Source organism: Dendropsophus ebraccatus, chromosome 1, assembly GCF_027789765.1.
Source record: "Dendropsophus ebraccatus isolate aDenEbr1 chromosome 1, aDenEbr1.pat, whole genome shotgun sequence".
Lineage (NCBI taxonomy): Eukaryota > Metazoa > Chordata > Amphibia > Anura > Hylidae > Dendropsophus > Dendropsophus ebraccatus.
The window spans coordinates 207,772,822-207,796,117 of NC_091454.1; the positions used below are offsets into that span (position 1 = coordinate 207,772,822).

General features: G+C 43.1%; 1 protein-coding gene across 5 annotated transcripts in view; it reads left to right on the forward strand.

Moving 5' to 3' along the window:
• LOC138767973 (serine/threonine-protein kinase N1-like) overlaps nucleotides 1–23,296 on the forward strand; it is a 69,274-nt gene that overhangs the window by 28,185 nt on the left and 17,793 nt on the right. For all 5 annotated transcript variants that reach the window (XM_069945938.1, XM_069945914.1, XM_069945925.1 and 2 more), the window contains exons 3-12: nucleotides 930–1,069; nucleotides 4,950–5,064; nucleotides 8,215–8,360; nucleotides 15,237–15,441; nucleotides 16,428–16,610; nucleotides 17,086–17,195; nucleotides 18,448–18,591; nucleotides 21,035–21,110; nucleotides 22,708–22,822; nucleotides 23,202–23,256. In XM_069945938.1, the coding sequence (XP_069802039.1) occupies nucleotides 930–1,069; nucleotides 4,950–5,064; nucleotides 8,215–8,360; nucleotides 15,237–15,441; nucleotides 16,428–16,610; nucleotides 17,086–17,195; nucleotides 18,448–18,591; nucleotides 21,035–21,110; nucleotides 22,708–22,822; nucleotides 23,202–23,256 (1,289 nt within the window). The remainder of the gene's footprint in view (nucleotides 1–929; nucleotides 1,070–4,949; nucleotides 5,065–8,214; nucleotides 8,361–15,236; nucleotides 15,442–16,427; nucleotides 16,611–17,085; nucleotides 17,196–18,447; nucleotides 18,592–21,034; nucleotides 21,111–22,707; nucleotides 22,823–23,201; nucleotides 23,257–23,296) is intronic.

Genomic DNA, 23,296 nt, shown 5'->3' on the forward strand with positions numbered 1-23,296 from the left:
GATATGCAGAGTATTGCTCTGGTGCCACATTTTGGTCCCAAGACACATGACTCTATGTACACTAGCCAGCACCCTGCTCTGTGCTGAAGAGGGGCAACAACCCCAAAACAGCTGTCTGCAGATGGGGGCTTTCCCTTCCTCATATTCTAAGGCTTTTTAAAAGAAACCCGTCACCATGAAAATGCTATGTAAGCTATTGGCATCATGTTATATAGCAGAAGGTGCTGAGTGGATTGATATATATCTTTATAGGAAAATATTCAGTATAACTTGTAATTTATTAATTGAAATCTCTGATGTTTCCATGCTAAGGAGTCTATTGAGTGACACCGCCCACTGGACTCCTTATCACAGAATGAGGAGGGATTTTAATCAACAAGTTACAAGTTATACTTAATCTTTTCCCATAAAGATATATATCAAACTGCTCAGCTCTTCCTGCTCTATAACATGATGGCAATAGATTAGATAGCATTGTCATGGTGACAGGTTCCCTTTTAAGATGCCAAGCATTGACTTAGGAAGCTATCTCCAAAAGTTGGCCCCAGAGAACTGCTTTTCATATCCGTTTCAGAATTCCCATTAAAGCACATATGGCCTGTAAGTATCCTCACACCTTTTGGTGCACCCCTCAAAGAGAAACATTACCCCTTTTATTCTTTAAGCTGGGTGCACATATAGTGTAATAAGTATATGAAAACATAAATAAAATAAGCCAGATTTACTAATGTGTTAGACTTTGTCGTAAAATGTGCCAAAATTTGGATCTAAGTATACACTTTTTAGTAAATCTGGTAATTCTGCCCAATGTGTCCTGTGTCCATTTTATTTTAAGAGAAGATAAATGGCCATCCAACCAATCTTGTGCTGCTTATCTCTTTGGAGAACCAATGAACAGATGGGTTATTCTCTGTCCTCTTTTCTTTCAGCTAACCCACTCTCTCCGGGGGTCCTCAGCCAGGCCCAGCAAATCCACGTATCCAAATTGGAGCGCAAGTTGGGTATTGAGATGCGAGTGAGACAAGGGGCAGAAAATATGATCCAGATGTACAGTAATGGCTCAGTCAAGGTAAGAGCAGAGTAGACCACTATGCGATTTCCAGGGACCACACTTGGCAACAGTTGTTGCTAGAGGGGTAATACTGTATTGGAGTGAATAGTGGAATAAGAGATTGTGCTCCCTGGCGATCTCCAGATCAGCCCTGGTGTCCTTTATTTTGAATAGAGATGTGGGTGGACACATGACCTGCGGTTCTATTGATTCTCTATGGAGTTGCCAGAGCCAGGGGCCAATCTGGCGATCACTGGGGGGCACAGAGGTTGGACACCCCCCACAATCTCTAACTTGTCCCCTATCCTTTGTTTTTTCCTCTTCATTAAAGGCCATAGTGCTTGCATTTTCTTTTACCTAAAAACCCATATGAGGTCTTATTTTTGCAACACCAATTGTACTTTGTAATGTCACACTACTTTTTTCCATAAAATATGCAGCAAAATCGGAAAAAAAAATGATTTGCAGGGTGAAATTCGAAAAAAAAAGGCTATTTTCTTAAAGCTTGAGGGGGTTTCGTCTTTACGCTGCTCACCACATGGTAATCTATGTTCGTCAAGTCGGTACGATAACAACGATATCCAATTGGGCAGGCTTTTGCGCTTACGCCATTTATCATGCAAGATAAGGAGATCAGGCAACGCTAAACATGTTTATTATTTGTTTATTTATGTATTTTATTTTAAAAAATGGGAAAAAGTGGGTGATTTAAACTTCTCATATTTAAAATAAATAACTTTTATATATTAAAAAGCTTTTTCTATACTTATTTGGGGACTTCTTTGAGCAATACTATGATTGCCTATAGAGATCAATGAAGGACAACAGTACTGCATTGATTGATCTTATCTTCACTTGTTTGCTGCAGGCCTGAAGCATCCCAAAGCCACGGCAGCCTGGGCAGACTAGCAGAGACCTGGGCTGTCTGTGGACCAGATCGATTTCCCGTGATCGCAGCATGGGAAGCGATTTCCCTTGTTGGATCACCAATAAAGGCCTTTACAGGTCATTTGTCAGTCTCGAATGGTTATATACCTGTCAGGGAGGAGACAGGTGTAGATTTCTCCATCCACCATGCGGCAGGTTTGGGTCAGGTCAATTTTACTAAGAAGTGTGCGCAGTAGCGGATTATAATAAGTCCGTTTTAGGTGTTGCTTTTTACCAAGTGTGAGAACCCCTGTTATTTACAATTTTGGTGTATAAGGGTAAAAAAGATTTTATTTGTGGCCCATAAGACCACTTCTTCTATTTATGTAAGTAAAGCTCCTAGGAGTTACATAGTTACACAAGGTTGAAAATATATGCAAGTCCATCAGTTTCAAACATATTGATAAAGAGAATGACAGCATGAAGTAGAAGCCAATTGTCCAATAAATAAGGGACTCTAAAGGGGTCATAAAGGGGTTCACCGTATGCCACACTGTAGCCAGCCATTATTGGCTGCCACATAGAGTTTCAATGGACACAGTAGTGGGCATGCTCAACCACTCCATCCAAACAGCAGCACTCAAGTCTGACCACTAGACCCCCACCGATCACACACTTGTGACTCATCCAGTGTAGAGGTAGTACATTGCCATCTTGGAACAGAATTCACAAAAATATTCTTCTCCGATGGTACACTGAGATTGTGACAAAATGAGGAAATGAAACAGAAAGCTTTTTCTAAAAAAATTACTTATATTTTTTGGAAAATTCCTTTAAAGTCATGCTGCGGTATTATACCCACAAGCAGTATTTAATGGTCACTTGATGTCAGGAAAGCCACTTAAATAAACCACGAGGGGAACATTTTTAGTATTGGTTCCAGTACACTTGTGTCTGATATGTGATATGGAAGCCTCTGGGGATGCCCCGTTGTTCAGTAGGCCACTTCTTACCCCTGTTGGGGGATTTAGACAGAACAGTACAGTTCTGGGCATGGGCTTCACTCCATTTTTGATTTGATTGTATCTGGAAATACAGCTGAAGAAATGGCTGCAGGGCCGCAGAGTGATTTGCAGGGCCGACGCACAATGCAGAATGGTGACCTATGGGCACATTACAGGATGAATAGCTCAATTCAGGCCGCACTGAGCTTTCATTTTTAGGCAGCATAAAAGGGAAGGTTATAGTGTGACATGAGGAAACAGACGGGAAATGCCTGTGATTGGGCAGGTTCAGGGCTCTAGAGAGATGGCTGGAGGGTGGGGGTGCAGCACACATTGCTGCAATACAGATGGAGGAAGTTGTGGCATTTTCGTTTACATCAGATGACTTTAGTATTGAGCGGTCAGGAAAATCTGAACATAATAAAAGACACGGAGAAGCAAATGAAACAACAAGAAATCATTAGCAGTCCCTGGAAACTTATATATATATATATATATATATATAGAGAGAGAGAGAGAGAGAGAGAGAGAGAGAGAGAGAGAGAGAGATAGGGGATAGATAGATAGATAGATAGATAGATAGATAGATAGATAGATAGGAGATAGATAGATAGATAGATAGATAGATAGGAGATAGATAGATAGATAGATAGATAGATAGGAGATAGATAGATAGATAGATAGATAGATAGATAGATAGATAGATAGGAGATAGATAGATAGATAGATAGATAGATAGATAGATAGGAGATAGGAGATAGATAGATAGAGAGATAGATAGATAGATAGATAGATAGATAGATAGGAGATAGATAGATAGATAGATAGATAGATAGATAGATAGATAGATAGGAGATAGATAGATAGATAGATAGATAGATAGATAGATAGATAGGAGATAGATAGGAGATAGATAGATAGATAGATAGATACTGTAGATAGATAGATAGATAGATAGATGGATAGGAGATAGATAGATAGATAGATAGATAGATAGATAGATAGATAGATAGATAGATAGATAGATACTGTAGATAGATAGATAGATAGATAGATAGATAGATAGATAGATAGATACTGTAGATAGATAGATAGATAGATAGATAGATAGATGGATAGGAGATAGATAGATAGATAGATAGATACTGTAGATAGATAGATAGATAGATAGATAGATAGATAGATAGATAGATAGATAGAGATAGAGAGAGAGATAGATAGATAGATAGATAGATAGATAGATAGGAGATAGATAGATAGGAGATAGATAGAGAGATAGATAGATAGATAGATAGATGATACAGGGTCGGCTCCAGGTTTGTGCAGGCCCTTGGGCGACAGAGCCTCAGTGGGCCCCTCATCCTTCCACACACTATGCACAATCACTTGAGACATCACTAACATTACACAAACACACATTGTTGACACAGACACTGACTGACTCACACTGACTGACACAGACACTGACTGTTTGACAGTGACACACTCAGACACTAATACACAGGACTTAAAGCTCAGTCTTCTCCCTCTTCCTCTCTGTCAGGCTGCTCTCCACACTGTATAGTTGAGGACCTTCAGGTCATGTGATCAGGTCCTTCACCCTGTTCTCTCTCTGTGCAGTTCCTGCTCCATCTCCTGTGTCTTCTGATGTTCAGGCTGCTCACCTTGCACTACAGTGAGTGGGCTGAACATTAGAACACCAAGCCCCTCTCCCTCTCTGGGCCCCCAGAGGCGCTGTGACCCCTGGCATATGGCCGGGTAAGCCCTGTACTGGTGCCAGCCCTAATCACAGTCAGGAGACCAGTGACAGGTGACGCCAGTATATAGATAACAGAATAGAGATAGGCTTTCTGTGCCCATCTATAGACCATTCCCTCCTTAGGAGTCTTATCAGTATCTGAGAAGGTGACAGCTAATATGGCTGCACTGTCTACTATCACATAAATCACTGCCCCATCTCAATAGAAAAACACTAATATCTCTAACAGAATATCATAATGACCTGCTGTAATCTCACTGTATTACAGGATAAGAAGCTGCTTTCCGCTGCCCAACAGATGTTATCCGAAAGTGACACCAAGATCCATATTCTACGCACTCAGATCCGAAGGGCGGCCCAGGAGACATCGGGGGGAGGGTCAGGTAAAGATTATTATATAGGCATCTATCCCTTTCTGCATGCCGACACAGTATCTATGGAAGGACGTTCCACAGCTTGATTACTCTTACAGTAGAGAATCCCTTCCTATATTAATATCTGTATCACCTTTCCTACACACATAAAAGAAATGTCATCTGGTTCTTGTAATGTTCTTTCAGTTAAAGGGGTATTCTGCTCAGAATGATCTTCTAATATGTCACTGCCTAGTTGCACAACATAACAAACAGACATGAACAAAACTGACTCATCTGGCAGTGACAGCATGCTCAGCCAATCACTCATTGAGACAGGCCAGTGCCGTGGTCAGTGATTGGCTGAGCAAGCTGTCACTGCCAGATGAGTCAGTCTCCCAATGGAGGTGTGATCGTTCAGCCAGGGACCGAGGATGACATAGGTCATGGGGGGATTGTGGAAAGGTAAGAATAGGCTGTTTGTTATGTTCTGCGCCTGGGCGGAATACCCCTTTAATAAATAGTAATAACTACACATACTGTATATAATATACCTCTCTTAAGTAACCTTAAAGGGAGGGGGAATTGGTTCTTTTTATATACACCATAAAATGAAATGCCCTTTTGCAGCTGCTGTCTGACATTGAGGCATTACTTGTACTTTATTTCATTTTATGTATATATAGAAGTGATAATCTAAAACTAGGACAGACAGGACAGGGTATGATGACATGTTGATTTGTCCAGTCTTGGGAAACATCACTGTACGAAATAAGAAGGATCATGGTTCTCATAGTCCTCTCGTTTTTCTATGCATTAAGAATGGCCTCATATACCATGAGTCAGACCCCCATGGGACAGGGTCCCCATCCTGTACTATAGTATATAGTAACATGCAGTAGCGATCTACGTTAAGAGGGTTGTTTTTCCAGACAAGACTGAGAAGGTAGAAAGTAAGTGAGAGGAAATCTGCTTCCCTGATAAGAAACCTATTTTGTAATGAGCGAACCTTCATGGTCGGCAGCGTCTTGAGTGTCTTGCTAAATTCTTAGTGTTCTTGTGAAGTTGAGCAACGTAATGAATATCTATTTTTAGATATTCTGGCTTCTTCCTTAGTCAGTTTTGCAAAAATTGTCATTTAAAGGGAATCTGTAAGCTGTAATTCATGTCCCAAACTGCTGACACTGTTGGATAGCTGTTAGGGCAAAGAGACACATGGTACCTTTTGTATATCTGTCTAGGAAGTGCTGTAAGACCTCCTTAGTCCCACTCCCATCACTCTCCCTGCATCGTCAGATGGAAGGCGATCCCTGCTTCCAAATCTTACACCAATTCAGATGCACAACAAAGGAACAAGATTTGGAGGCTGAGGCTCACCTGTCAATCAAACAAACAGGGATAGGGGGAGCGAGCTACAGCTACGACGTTACAGCCTTCAGCACTTTAGGGGTTTGGGAACACCTCCTTGACTCTCTTCACCAGGAAATATTTTTCTACATTTTGAAAGTACAGCTGGATATATGAAAGGTATCATGTGTCTCCTTGACCTAACAGTTATCTAACAATGTCAGGAGTTGAGAACATGAATTATAGCTGACAGATTCCCTTAAAGGAGAAGTCTATTAAAGTATTGTATTGCCCCCCAAAAGTTATACAAATCCCCAATATACACTTATTACAGGAAATGCTTATAAGGTGCTTTTTTCCCTGCACTTACTACTACATCAAGGCTTCACTTCCTGGATAACATGGTGATGTCACTTCCTGGATAACATGGTGATGTCACTTCCTGGATAACATGGTGATGTCACTTACTGGATAAACATGGTGATGTCACTTCCTGGATATCATGGTGATGTCACTTCCTGGATAACATGGTGATTTTACTTCCTGGATTACATGGTGATGTCACTTCCTGGATAACATGGTGATGTCACGACCTGACTCCCAGAGCTGTGCGGGCTGTGGCTGCTGGAGAGGATGATGGCAGGGGGATGCTCAGTGTCCTTCCAGTGCCCTGTGTCCCTCAGTGCAGTGCAGGGAAAAAAGCACTTTATAAGCATTTCCCGTAATAAGTGTATATTGGTGATTTGGGCAATACAATGCTTTAATAAAAAATTTTGCTGAACTTTTCCTTTAAGTATCTGAATCTAAAGATGTCTACACACCCTCAACAGCTGACAGACTATAGCTCATTTCACTGACAGGTGTCATGTCAGAGATTTGTGATAGATATGGCTATTTATCATTGGGCTCATGAATAACACTGGACGGTTGTCTGCTGTTCTTTCATGTAATATAAGCAACATAGGAGTTTTAAAGGGGAACCATCAGCAGGTTAGAGGAATGGAACCTGCCGATATTTGGGGTAAACTTCGCTCCGGAGCACCCTTAGGAGCACTGCCGCGTCATCCGGCCCGCCCCCTCCATTGATTATAATTAGAAGGGCTGGGCCTAGTGGTGCTCCGGAGCGGAGTTTACCCCGACTAACAGAGCGGGACCAAGGAGGAAGGTGAGACACAAACCTTTCTCCTCAGCCTCCCCGACGCTATAGGGGGCTATCAGCAGGCTAGATTAATCTAAACTGCTGATAGTTCCCCTTTAGGAGCCTGGAGGAGATGACTATATGTGCACCCTGTATAGCTATACCACTGATCTTGGGCCTTCGGAAGGTGTCACCAGACAAATATCTATGGTTTAAATCGGGTTTTTAGGGTAAACATATTTTTTTAAAGAATTTTTAATGATTTTTTTTTCTCTAAATTTCCATTCTGCAATTTATATTATACAATAATCCTGAAATCTTTCTATTTTTATTCTGAGCACTAAGCCTAAAACTAAGCTGAGACTTCCTGTTCTGTACAGATTAGTTTTGAGCAGTGCCTTCCTTATCATCACAGACAGTGAAAGGTGAAGCTAGTATATAGATAACACAATAGCTGAAGCTCACACCTCAGTCTTCCCCTCCCTCTCCAATGATCCGCTCCTCCAAGAGGAGGAGGTATACTTACCACGCTATGATCTCCTCCAAAAGGAAGAGTCACCAATTGGGAGTCTTGCCCCAGGATAATGGTTGGCCACAAAGATGCCATACATCTGCCCTACATGAGGGAGTGCTGATTCTTCCCATAGCCCGTATTATATACATTGTGTGTGAATTCTAATATATTGTCTTCCCAGGCACATCTGAACTATCACACACTGAAATGCACATCGAGGAGCTGAGACACCACTATCGGATAGAGCGGGCCGTGTCTGAGGGAGCTGAGAATGCCCTGAGGATGCTGGGAGGTGTCAAGGCCCAGGACAAGAGTGCGGTCAATGAGGTGGGTATAATAGACTTTTTATTGAAATGGTCCATGTGAGCAGCTGAATGGTTGACCACATAAGTAGTTTCCAGTGAGTTCAATGCGATTGCTGTGGCCCATGTTAATGAGCCATGATGGAGCAATTACCGCTCATGTGGTTTCTCCCTCCCAATCTCTGGTCTCTGCTGTTTCTGCCCTTTGCTGCCGTAATACGGTGAGAAAACCTCACATCTTCAGTCTACAAACCACATGGAATAGGGATGAAAGGAAATTATAGCCTCCCTAAAGTCATAGGCAGACACATTATAGACTTTACATGGTATCAGTGACTCCCTTACTAGAGGTTACTTCAAGTAAAGACAGCCCCCATGTATTGTACATCTCAAAAACTCTTTTAGGCCTCATTCACACTTTCTGTAAATTTCTCCATAATTGCGAATCCACAATTATGGACGCACATTGATTTCTACTGTGCTATTCGCACTGTCCGCAGTCCGTGCAGTAATAAAAATAGGACGTGTCCTAGTAAGGGCCATAATTGCGGATTCACCCATGGAAGTCTATGGTAGCGTCCATTATGTTTGCGAATCTGTAATTTATACGTAAAGTAACAGCCGTAAAATATACGGATCACCTTAATTTAACTATCACCCATTAATTTTCCTGATCCGCAATAAATATGGATTACTGATCCACTATGGACATATTTTTAGGAGATTGCGGAATTCGATTGTGGACATAATATACTGCCCTGAAAAACTACTGAACGTGTGAATGAGGCCTTAATGCAAAAAGAAGGCCTAAAGTTACGTCACTCTTATTGGGGGACATTTATTAAACATGGTGTAAAGTAAAAACTGTCTCAGTTGCCTCTAGCAACCAATCAGATTCCACCTTTCATTTTCCAAAGAGTCTGTGAGGAATGAAAGGTGGAATCTGATTGGTTGCTAGGGGCAACTGAGCCAGTTTCACTTTACACCATGTTTAATAAATCTCCCCCATTGTCCTATCCTTTTTTTTCCCCAAAAAATAGAGATGACAGGGCATCCTCCTGCTGAGAACCCGGCAATCATTTGTAATCTGCTGGAAAGCTTAGCAGCAAGTGTTTAATCCCCCTACAGCGCCACCACATAGGAGATTGAGCATTGCACAATTCTCATTAAAAACAATGAGCTGCCTGGACATTCTGGGTCCTCCAGGGCAAGAGACTCTCTTGGAGCCAGTTTCTTCTATGGTGTATTGATGAAGGTTCTAAATGGGGGGCCTCTTATATTAATATTATTTTTGTTTTAAATAAATTCTTTTATTTAGAAGGGGTGCAAAGCATTTCTAGAAAAGGGGTATAGGGAGGAGAACTGGAACTCCACCTTAAAAACTGAGTTATGGAACAGAACCCAGATAAAACCAAAAATTAGGAGGAACATCCTATATCAAGTTCCTCAATATTTTATTTGCAAATGTCCTATGGCCTCTATAGTGTCTTAGGCTATGTTCACACAATGTAAGTTCCACAGTGATTTCTGCGGTACTTACGTTGTGCTGCAGGCTGAGGAAATCCCGGCCAGAGTGTATACACATGATATACAGTCATGGCCAAAAGTTTTGAGAATGATACAAATATTAATTTTTACAAAGTCTACTGCTTCAGTTTTTTAAAATGGCAATTTGCATATACTCCAGAATGTTATAAAGAGTGATCAACTTAACAGCAATTACTTGCAAAGACAATATTTGCCTAGAAAAGGAACTTTATCCCTTAAAACACATTTAAACATCATTGCAGCCCTGCCTTAAAAGGACCAGCTAATATCGTTTCAGTGATTGTTCCATTAACACAGGTGTGGGTGTTGATGAGGACAGTGCTGGAGATCAATCTCCATGATTAAGTAAGAATGACACCACTGGACACTTTAAAAGGAGGCTGGTGCTTGGCATCATTGTTTCTCTTCTGTTAACCATGGTTATCTCTAAAGAAACACAAGCAGTCATCATTGCACTGCACAAAAATGGCCTAACAGGGAAGAGTATCGCAGCTAGAAAGATTGCACCTCAGTCAACAATGTATCGCATCATGAAGAACTTCAAGGAGAGAGGTTCCATTGTTGCTAAAAAGGTTCCAGGGCGCCCAAGAAAGACCACAAGCGCCAGGACCGTCTCTTAAAAGTGTTTCAGCTGCGGGATCGGGCTACCAGCAGTGCAGAGCTTGCTCAGGAATGGCAGCAGGCAGGTGTGAGTGCATCTGCACCCACTGTGAGGCGGAGACTCTTGGGGAAAGGCCTGGTCTCAAGGAGGGCAGCAAAGAAGCCACTTCTCTCCAGAAAAAACATCAGGGACAGACTGATATTCTGCAAAAGGTACAGGGAGTGGACTGCTGAGGACTGGGGTAAAGTCATTTTCTCTGATGAATCCCCTTTCCGATTGTTTGAGACATCTGGAAAACAGCTTATTGGAAGAAGACGAGGTGAGCGCTACCACCAGTCTTGTCTCATGCCAACTGTAAAGCAACCGGAAACCATTCATGTGTGGAGTTGCTTCTCAGCCAAGGGAATCGTCTCTCACAGTCTTGCCTAAAAACACAGCCATAAATAAAGAATGGTACCAGAATGTCCTCCAAGAGCAACTTCTCCCAACCGTCCAAGAGCAGTTTGGCGATCAACAATGCCTTTTCCAGCATGATGGAGCACCTTGCCATAAAGCAAAGGTGATAACTAAATGGCCCAGGAACAAAACATAGAGATTTTGGGTCCATTGCCTGGAAACTCCCCAGATCTTAATCCTATTGAGAACTTGTGGTCAATCATCAAGAGACGGGTGGACAAACAAAAAACAATAAATTCTGAGAAAATGCAAGCATTGATTGTGCAAGAATGGACTGATATCAGTCAGGATTTGGTCCAGAAGTTAATTGAGAGCAGCCAGGGAGAATTGCAGAGGTCCTGAAGAAGAAGGGTCAACACTACAAATATTGACTTGCTGCAGTAACTAATTCTAACTGTCTATATAAGCTTTTGTTACTCATAATATGATTGCAATTATATTTCTGTATGTGATAAAAACATCTGACAAAGACATAAAAACCAGAGGGCAGCAGATCATGTGAAAATATAATATTTGTGTCATTCTCAAAACTTTTGGCCATGACTGTACACTCTGGCCGGGATCCCTAGCGGCACCGCGAGAAACTGACATGTCAGTTTTCTGTACCCGCTATTCAGTGAACAGCGGCCGCAGAAAACCCTGTCAGTGCACATTATCGAGCGAGCGGCTCTGGCCGCACGCTCCATTGTGTGCAGTGGAGAGTTCTGATGCTCAGCGGTGCTAAAGATCATCTGGCCAGTACTGCAGTATCGGCCGGGATGATCTTTTCATAGACCAGACGTTCCGTGACCCGGCCATTCTCTTACTAAATGTGAACATAGCCTTATATTTTGAAGCGGCTTTCCTACTGCAGTATACGGCTGAATTCAGATGAACAGGACTTCGGAGACTGCAGTGCTTGTCCCTTCAATCAGCCAATAGGTTGGTACCAGGAGTCAGATTCAATTGATCTGATTTAGATGGACTAGCCTAAGGTAGAGCCATTAAAGCGACTTTGTACTCACAATCTGACCCTCCCAAACCACTTAGCTGCTTTTAATCCGAGATCTGTCCTGGGGTCCGTTCGGCAGGTGATGCAGTTATTGTCTTAAAAAACAACTTTTAAACTTGCAGCCCTGTGTCAAATTGGCGTGGCCTAGAGTACCCAATGCCCAACAGCCTCTCCGTCCCTCCTCCCTGCCCTTCTTATCATCAAGAATGCCCCAGGCAGGATTTTTCCTATTTATCAACTGCACAGGTGCCTTAACGATCTAGCACATGTGCAGTGTTAAGACAGATGGTGAATAGGAGAAATTGTTCTAGTGGCATTCCTAATGAAGAGGGCGGGGATGAGGGGCGGGGGGGGGGGGGTGTCGCAATCCTAGGGCACAGACACTGTAGGCCACACCAATTTGACACAGGGCTGCAAGTTTAAAAGTTGTTTTTTAGGACAATAACTGCATCACCTGCCGAACGGACCCCAGGACAGATCTTGGATTAAAAGCAGCTATCCGAACGAACAGGCGGTTTAGGGGGGGGCAAGATTGTGGGTACAGGGTCTTCAGGTTGTGTGTTCTATTATAATTCAGCTCCATTGACTTCAATGAAACTGAGCTGTAGTACCACAAACATACTGAGGACAGTAGTGGTGCTGTTTCTTGAAAAAACTATGCTACATCTTTCTAATCCAGATTAACCCTTTTAAGTCCCAGAAAAACCCTTTAAACATCAGTTTACTACAGTATTAAATTTCCATATAATATAGACAATTTTTATACTTTACAAGCATTAAAATAATTTTATGAATTATTTATGAATTAATTATGAAAGTTATGAATTATATCCATTTTCCTCAGTCATATTTACATTGAGATTTTCTCTGACTACTGTACAGTGACTGGAGTATACACTGCACCATACATAAAGCACTACAGCTGGGCATATTCCGTTTACAGACGGTGGCCCCCCTTCACACCTCCTTGGCCGTTTTTACGGTCATCGGGAAGCCTTTCAGGAGGCTTTCAGTGATCACCTCCAACCAAAAGAGTGATTGACAGGATCGGGAGCAAATTGCTCCCAGCCCTGTCAAACACAGCGCCACATTTGACTGTATGTGTTCCTAATTAGGTACGTGCCCAGGTGCTGGTGCTGGCAAGCCAAGAAGAAGGTTCTATGGGGCATCCGTGTTGGAATTCCGAACAATTATAGGACATGTTGTATCATTTCAGGGCCTCTTTTTCCGCACAGACGGCCTTCAGGAAAAATCCTGAAGGGTATCTGTGCCCAATAGAGCCCTATGGGTCAGGAAATCCTTCTTGATTTTCTGATAAGAAGGCTGGGTAGATTTTCTTGAAGTGTGAATGGGACTAAACCAGCAGGGGATGCGTAGTGATATAATGGGATTAAACCTGAGAATTTACAGGAAACCAGTCGGATATTACTGGCATATATATAAGTATAATGTATGATGTACTCATATCCAGAGCAGAGAAGTAAACTATTTGTACAAGTTCCCTACAGTATATACAGTATATGCGCTATGTATAGCATGTGTTTATCATTGACCATCATGTAGGGAATAGCTGGCATACAATGTTAAATGACTGTGTAAATTCATTGCTTTACTTGTCTTGCACTGATCCTGAGTTACAGCCTGTATTATAATCCAGAGCTGTATTCACAATCCTTCTGCTTACCACTGGAACCAATTGTATTTAGACAGACACATGCCTGGCAGCTTAGCTGAGCTCGTACAATGTAATGCGCTGTCCTGCATTCCCCCGGAGTTAGCTTTTATTCCCTTTTACATTACATTATTGTACAGTGTTTGATGTAAAAGGTTCGATCCTAAGAGAACAGATCACCAGAAAGGCTCGGTGCAGACACTGAACATGTAGGGGCTGCTGGGAGCAAGTTACCTTGCCTGACATTTAGTGTAATTATAAAATATTCTGGAAGCTTAAAGGGGTACTCCAGAATTTTTTTTTTTATTTAAATTTTTTTCAAATCGACTGGCGTCAGGAATTTATACAGATTTGTAATTTACTTCTATTTAAAAATCTCAAACCTTTCAGTACTTATCAGCTTCTGTGTGTCCTGCAGGAAGTGGTGTATTGTTTCCAGTCTGACACAGTGCTCTTTGCAGTCCATGAGAGAAGAAGCAAACCACCATGGAAAATCTCTGCTGTTCTGGACAGTTCCTGAGGTGGACAGAGGTGGCAGCAGAGAGCACTGTGTCAGACGAGAAAGAATATACAACTTCCTGAAGGACATACAGCAGCTGATAAGTACTGGAAGACTGTAGATTTTGTAGAATAAAAGTAAATTACAAATCTGTATAACTTTCAGACAACCAGCCAATTTGGAAGAAATTTTTTTTGCCGGAGTACCCCTTTTAAGTGCGTCTTATGAGAAGAGGGCGGCAAAGAGATTTCCAGTGTTGCAGAATCTTAAATGTACGGACCACATAACAACATGCGAAATTAATCTAACACTTAAAGGGACCCTGTCAGGTTTAACATTCTGCCTGAGCCACGTACCCGTCATTAAAAAAAAAAAATTTAAACTTTTGTTTTTTTTTAGAATAACCCCATCAGAGTTCTGGCAATGGGATTTTAATGCTGTCACTGCTGTTATTGAGCCCATGAGAGTCCACTGCATAGTGCACAACTCATTCTCTCCATTTCAGGGGTAGGAACAGAGCCGGGCTGCTTGCCAATACTACATACAGCTCCTTTGTGTCCCTTAGTTGTCTGGCCAGTTACAGTACAGCACATACTGTATACTGAACTAAACAGGTTGGCACTGTGCTGAGGGATCATTTACAGCACAGTACTATACATGGCATGTGGAAGTAGAAGGGGTTACTGAGGCACTGGTTTTGCAAGGTTGTATGGGTGGAAAAGTAAAGAAACAGCAGCATCACAGCAAATAAGGGGTTACAAGGCACTGAGCTGCTGCTGATGATAATGATACGGTAAAGGAGGCAGCACTGTGTTCATAGTAGGTGCACTGGCGTTTACACAGGGGGCAGCTTCTGTGCACATTATGAGTGGTCGGAGATAAGGAAGTAGCCTTCATTTACCTTTGTGGGACAGTGTGCATTCTCTAGAAAAGGAAGACATGTAACAGATTGCAGGAACGCAGCGCACGCTCTCTCCTTCACATAGCACTATCTAAGCCCCACCTCCACTTCTTGTGTTCTGTCCTGGTCTCTCTGTTACCAAATATGGGTTGAGCCTAGCAACAGGCAGTGGACAGAAGTGAGACACCTAGTGGCCACTAATGCATTCTTGACTTTCTTCCTTTGCTGACTAGGTGCAGGCTCGCCTTGTGGAGTCTCGGCAGAGGCTAGATCTCCTGACACTGTCCCTACAGAAGTGTCTCGAGGACTTACCTGATGACCACCCTAAGAGATGTCTCTTACGAGAGGAGATGGCCATGTGTGATTCTCCAACAAGAATGGGGGCGCCATCACCTGCTTCGCCTCACAGTACCCTCTCCAAATCTGCTCCCCTCACAGGTAACTTATTACTAGGGGACCACCTAGGATTTCCATCTGTTAACATGTAATAAAAAGGGGTTATGGTGAATGTTTTTCTAATCCTATACAATCCTTTTACATCACACACAAAATACTTGACAGTGATATACAGTGGTGCCTTGGATTATGAGCATAATTCGTTCCGGGACCGTGCTTGTAATCCAAATCCACTCTTAAACCAAAGTAAATTTTTCCATAGGAAATCATTGAAATGCAGACAATTGGTTCCACAACCCAAAAGTAATGATTTAATATTCTGAATAACATGTAAAAAAAATATAAACAAACAATGAAAAACAGCAGAATATGTGATATTATAAGTTACTGTGCAGTATAACAATCAGCATGTGATGTATAATGTATAGTAAGTGCATAAACCTGAAAAACAGCAGCAGTTTGTAAATACAGGATGAAACTGCAGATCCCTATAATGCAGTAGCGTAGTACAATAGGCTAGAATAGAGAAGCAGGGCTGCTGTCAGAGGTCTGTGTGGTCACATGACAGCAATGGGGAAGGGGTGTGTGTTCAGCATGGACCAATCAGGACTGACAGAGACTGCGGGGAGCATGAAGGAATGAGCAGGGCACATGTGGGCACATACATGCAGCACTCTCTGTCCGGTGAGAGAGGGGTTACAGTTATGGAGTGATTACCCCCACAGTCCTGTCCCCTGATGCAAGCCCCAGCCTGAAGTGGATCTGCTATGATTTGGAAGGTGAGGGAGACTTCCTGGGTCAGAGTACAGTGCTGTAGACCCCGCTATGCAGGCCTTGCCCCTCCCCCACTTCCGCTCCCACCCAGTACAGGGAGCTCTTAAACCAAAGCAATGCTCTTAAACCAAGTCACAATTTTGAAAAAATGTGAGCTCTTAAACCAAAACGCTCTTAAACCAAGTTACTCTTAAACCAAGGTACCACTGTATTTCATTGTAAAGAATGTCACGTGATATCTGGTCTTATTGCAGGGGTGCTCCAGGTTCGGCTCTTGGGTTGTACCGACCTGTTAGACTCCGTCCCAGGACGTACAAAGAGTTCACCTGTCTGGTTACCTGGAAGTAACCCCCTTGAAGGGAAGACACTGAGGACGAGAACGTCACGGAGCATGTATGCACGGGCCACCAGCCTGAGCCGAAGTGAGGAATCTTCAAGTAGGTATCAGCTGTATACATATACAGCTATATACATATACAGCTGTGTTTGGCATTGGCCCCTCTGTCACTGCATGCAACTTCTATCTTGAGTCGTTCCTAACATCTTAAAGATTTGGACATCCCTGACCTCTGCCACCACCAGTGTCGCTTCGGCCTTTTTTAAGGACCTTTCCCATTTGAGCCCGACCAATAAGTTGTTACCAGTTGTGGCAGTTTGCGAAGTTTGTTGTTACAGCTCCCATCCAGATTGTATCTTTGACCACTTCTGCCCCCCTTTCTGACCTCATCCTAAATGCTGTCTGCCTCGACCTATGTACTTTCTATACTTACCGCCTGCCACCTTGGCACCGCAGCCTGGTACCTGCTCTCAATCTACAGAGGCATGGAATTTTTAAACCCTCTGCAGAAACATGGGAGTTGTGTGGAAGCCACGTCTTTACAATTGCTGATCCTGTCCTGATTGTGTCCTCAGATGAGATCAGCGTTGTCTTACGGCTGGATAATGTGGTGGTCGGGCAGACTGCCTGGAAGACGGAGGGGCGAGACACGTGGGATCAGGTGTTCAAACTGCAACTTGAAAGGGTGAGAATAATAACTACATCATTATAGCAATACACTATGGATCCAAACTTTGAGAAGTATCTTTAGTATGAGCGAACCAAATCTTACGAACTGAGATCTTGTATAAACTTTGCAAAAAGTTTGGTTCAGTACCGAAGCAAACTTTTTAAAAAAGTTTGTAAAGATGGAGGCTGCAGAATTTAATACAAATAAAAAAAATTGTATGCTTACCTGTCTGCGCTCCCCCAGTGTCCTCCTTCTGGTCTTTTGTGTCTCCAGCCTCCTCCAGTCCACTCAGCCAATCACTGTCTCAGTCAGTGATTGGCTGAGCAGCTGGAGGTGACTGCGGGTGATACCAGAGGCCGGAGAAGGAGGGCACCGGGGAGGGCAGACAGGTAAGTATTGATATGCAAACTTAATGAACCAAATCTTACAAGCCGAGATCTGGTACAAACTTGCAAAAAATTTGGTTCAGTACCAAACCAAACTTTTTAAAAAGTTTATAATGAGTTCATATAGATGACTTCTGCAGAGTTTACTACACATAAAAAAAGAGTATGCTTACCTGTCCATGCTCCCCCAGTGTCCTCCTACTGGTCTTCGGTGTCTCCAGACGCCTCCAGCCCACGCAGCCAATTACTCAGTTAGGGGCCTATTTCACGGAGCAATAATCGGCTGAATCGGCCCAATTCGGCCGATTATTGCTCCGTGGAATAGAGAGAACGATCAGCCGATGATCGCACCTTTGGCTGATCGTTCATTTAGGTTCAGACTTAAAATCATCGTTCGCCACCAGCGCATCGCCACGGTGGAATATCGGTGTGCGGAGGCGAACGACGATTTTAGCAGCATCATACTTTACCTGTCCAGGCTTCAGGTCTTCTCCTTCTCTCCCGGGGTCCCGCGCACAGCAGCTTCGGAGCGGGGCTGTCTGAACTGACAGACCGCTCAGCCAATCACTGGCCAGAACCGCCGCGGCCAGTGATTGGCTGAAGAAGGGAAAAATGACCATCAGGCCCTCCTGCCCTCTGAGGGTCTGAGTTGATAAATACTTTAATTTCTTTAATGTAATTTGCTTTATGTATACTCCTGGTTACTGAACTCAGCGTAAGAAATGTATGGACGCACATGATAAGCTTCTAATATAGGTCTATAGACGTGACCTGGTGCGAGGAGCTTCATACCTTATCATCAGGGGTGTATTCCTAGATACCCATCTAACAGCGTGCACAGTATTGTACTCACCATTGCATATTGTATATTCTCTATACAGTCACGTGAGCTGCAGGTCTCTGTGTACAGGAGAGATTACCGATCACTTTGTGCTATTAAATATAAAAAACTAGAAGAATTTTTGGATGATCAAAGGAAAGAAACGTATCTGGAACTGGAACCCCAAGGAACGCTTCTATGTGAGGTAATGGCACATGGAAATATGCAAATCCACATAAAAGCAGGGGGTATAAAAATGTTACCCTGACAGAATAGGGTCCTTATACAGAAGATAAGAGGCCGTATACAGTACATAAGAGCTGTAAGTGCTGTTCACAATCTATATAGCTTTGTTCACAAAATGTTTTTAACTGCTGTTATTTGAGACAAAAACCACATTCATTATTTTGAGCAGCCTCTGGTACATTTTTAGGTCTATGTTCGCCACGGCCACCTTTTCAGGCTCTTTTGGGTGTGGTTATTTTAAAGTCCCATTCAATATAGTGGAAATTACAGTAAAAGGATGGTGAAAAAAATCAATGTGTGAACAACGTAAAATAATGGCCGCTGTTGACTAAACAATGGCCCTGAATTAATGACAAACATTAGGCTAAGGGACGTAGCAAACAGAGGCCGTTATTTTATACATTGTGTAAAAGAGCTGTTGTTTCCATAGACTTCAATGGAAATCATTGAAGACTGAAAAACAACGGCTGTTATTTAAAAGGAATCTGTCTCTAGGTTTATGCCACCTTAAATGGGGGGCGTAAACTAGTGACAGAAATGCTGAACAGATCGGTGTATTACTTACATCATTTTGTTCAGCTGTTCTCCTAATATGCAGGAGAATAGGATTCTTGCCACACCCCTCCTTCCGCCCTCCAGCTGCTGATTGACGGTTGACTGACTATGTGGTGTGCACCGGTTCTAACTCAGCACACAGGTATGATGACAGGTAAAAACAGGTACCTGCTTTTAGTTTCTGTGGCTGGCTATATTGTTCCACAATGGTCGGGGACCTGCCGGGTTGTGATGGGTCCCTTGGGCTCTTATCATTGTGGTCCAGAGTGGGTACCGCCACCCACAGAAAGGGGGAAAAGACCCAAGGATGGTGTAGCCTGTGTGTATAGGTGCTGGTGCAATTAGTCCCAGTAGAATAAATAATGTGATCTTTACTGAAAGTCTCTTACAATACAGGATAGTAGTGTAATGAGTGACTTCTGAGATACAGACTTGAGTTCACTGAATCTGTGCTGAGAGATGCTGAAGTGCTGAGACAGAGTAGCAGTACTGGTTCAGTTGAGTGTTGAGTAGAATAGAAGAGTTCAGAAGAGTGGAGAGAAGTTTGTCGGGAGAACCCCAACCCAGTGTAGTAATGTGCTCTGCCAGGAACTTGAAAGATACTTGAAGAATACTTGAGAAGTGAATACTTGTGCACGTGTTTTAACCTGAATGACGCTAAAACCACCTTCTGCCTTGCAGTGTCAGGTTACCCGTCCTACGAGGGTGACACAAGCCCCTACGTAAACCTTGGTTACGGTTGCTTTGCTCTATCTGGTCAGTTCCTCTGTCTTAGGATACCACCCTGCTCTGTTAAGAGAGATTCTCGGCATGGGTTGGGCTGATGTCTGACTTGTCCCCCCTTAGCTGCTTGACACTGCATAGTGTCTGTGGGTATAGCTTGGCAAAAGAAAGTCTTTGCGTTCTCCATACGTGTGTGTCTGTCCACTATCACAGCTGGTCTGTCCCGGACAGGGAACCTGACAGAGCCAGGCCCTGGCTAAGTTTAGCAGGGATGCCTGATCTGTGTGTGTCCTACTCCTCAGAGAATCAGAGGGAAACTAAGAGATGCTACACTTCCTCTCCCCAAGTGACTACCTACTACAGGGTGTGTAAAGGTAGAAGGAAAAGAGCATCTCTCATTGGTCTACAGAATCACTTAATACAGTAACCTTATAGTGACTACAGCTGTGCAATACATACAGAGTTATACGTAGTGACAACTGGTGGTGAAACTTACATACACCTTCATCACTACTTTACTTTACAGTAAAGTGGTGGAATTCTCCGCCACAGAATGCCACCAACCTCCCTGTCATATTAGCAGTCTATGGGAGGCTCACGCGGCTCCTCTCTCCTTGCTGAAGAATGAACATGTTCATTCTTTAGCACAGAGAGTGGAGGCGCGCAAGCCTTCCATAGACTGCCAATATGACAGGTAGGGGTGGCGGCATTCTGTGGCAGAGAATTCCACCACTTTGGCTCCGTGTGAATATAGCCTTAGAGTACAAGGCTTTTGCAACAGTTGTCAAGACTAGAAACACCCGTGGTGGGACACCACAACATCACACAGCATGGGTAGATAACTGTCAATCAGCAGCTGGTGGGCGGCGTTTTCTGCTTCTCATGAATATCCCGGACTACTGGGCTCACACACATTATTATTACCCATGTTACTCAGGAGGATATCTCTGGATGAGCTGCACAGAACAATGTAAGTGATACATCATTCTGTTCAGCTTCTCTGTCACTAGTTTATGTTACCCTGAGATAGGACAGCATCAGCCCACGGACAATTACAAATAAAATGAGGGCCATTATTTTACAGCGTGTGAACATATCCTGAACCTGTATGTGCTGTATTTCAGGTGACGTTTTATAATCCCGTGATTGAAAGGTTCTCCAAACTACGGCGACAGAAGAAGATTTTCTCCAAAGAACAAGGTCTTAGTACACTCAGTATATAAATAACAATGCTATACAGGGCTGCCGACACATACACTGCCATTATTATATGCTGTTCTTTTTCTAAGTAACACTGCCACATGATTTCTTAGTAAAAAAAAAAAAAAAAAAAAAGCTTTATAAGCTTTATATAGTGATGGTAAACTAGCAAAGTACCATGACCAAACATAGCTCCATGCAGAAGACTCACATGGCGACACATTAGTGGTCTCCAGGATTAGAAAAACATAGCTGCTTTCTTCTAAAAATGACACCACCCCTGTCCCCAGGTTGTGTGCAGTATTACATCTCTGCTCCATTCCCTTCAATTGAACTGAGCTGATAACCCCACACCTAACCTAAAGCTCAGGGTGGTATTGTTCCTGGAAAAAAAGCAGCTATGATTTTTAAAGCCGGGATAACCCCATTTTGGGTACATTCACACATACTGTATCCGCTTGCCTGACACCGGCAGCAGATACAGCATGTCTATGTGGACCCCTAACAGGGATAGATAATGCTGTCTGTAAAGCCATTTCTATGGTTGTCTCAGATACTGTGTTCTTTTGAAAATAAGACCTACCCTCAAGACCTAGTTTAATTTTGCAGGAGGTTTTTTTTTTTTTTTTTTTAGTAGGCTTCAAATATAAGCCCTACTCCAAATATAAGCCCTAGTTACAGTCAGCTAACCAGATCCTTGACACTGGGTGGCTGAGCATCAGCCAATCAGGGCCAGACTTGTTATACTCCGCCCCCACCTGCTCAACACAAGCTGCAGGGGAGGCAGGGGGGTAAGAAGATGCACAATAGGGGACACTTATTATGGGGGGGGGGGGGGGGGGGGCGCAGAGAGTACGTGGCTAACTACAGAGGTGGGAGGTATACAGTATGGGGACTACCTGCAGAGTGGGATGGGGGGGGTACATTATGGGGGAACAACTACAGCGGGGTGAGGAAAGTATGCAGTATAGGAGGACCTTATTGCAGGGGGGTGTATACAGTATGAAATAAGAACTACAGAGGGGGGGAGGGAGGTATACACTATTTAAGGGAACTTATAGTATAGGAGCCTACCAACAGTGGGACAAACAGGATGGCGGCTAACTACCGTATAGGGTGGGGCTTTAGTTTAGGGGTCTACTGTGTTTCTCCAAATATAAGACCTTCCCTGGAAATAAGCCCTAGAAGGAGATTTATCAAAGTGGTGTAAAGTAGAATTATCTAAGTTGCCCCTAGCAACCAATCAGATTCCACCTTTCATTCATCACAGGTCCTTTGGAAAATGAAAGGTGGAATCTGATTGGTTGCTAGGGACTAAGACAATTCTACTTTACCCCAGTTTGATAAATCCTGCCCCTAGTGCTTTTTTCAGAGAAAAAAAAAGAAGACCCTGTGTTATTTTTGGAGAATATCCTGTGTTCCCTCTGTCCTTAGATTGTAAGCTCTTATGGACTGAGCCCTATTTCTCCTAGGTTCACATACAGCCTGCGCACTATACAGAGCTTTGTATATAAAGGATTATGTAATGATTGTTTAAGCTTTTACATTTTATTTTATTACTAAATCCTGCCCTATATGACGTGATTGTTGTACACAGGAAAGGCCTTTCTCCGCGCACGACAGATGAACATCGATCCCTCCACCTGGCTCCGCCTCCTGCGCCGAGCAATCCCTGCCAGTACCGGGGGGTACAGTCCTTCGGAGCGCATAGAGTGAGTCACGTAACCTCATCCATGACAATTGTTCTGTAATCTATAGCAAGTCATCACTGTTGTATTTCCTTCCTTCGCCATAGCTGTCATCATTTCTTCTATATATACCACGGAGGCATGCCGTGTGGCTGCTACGGGATCCCAGTGGGGTCAGCTCTTCTTTATCCCATACCATTTGCCATACACCTCACTGGAGGAATTGTGGCATTGTTCAAGGGTTATAGAAATATATGTGATGGGAAAGGTTGTGGGGTCCATGACCTTCAGTCCTGATTCACAGAAACTTGGCGCCATAATCAAGATCCCGCTATGATCTCTGATACTGAACCCTTTCATTTCCATGTACGACACTTATCTTATATTCTGGTTATTATTGTAGAGAGCTGCAGCTGGATTCTATGACACTGGGGCCAAGTCACGAAACCAAGGATGAGGTGAGAGATGTCACCGTGATTCAGCCTAAAGACTTGGAAA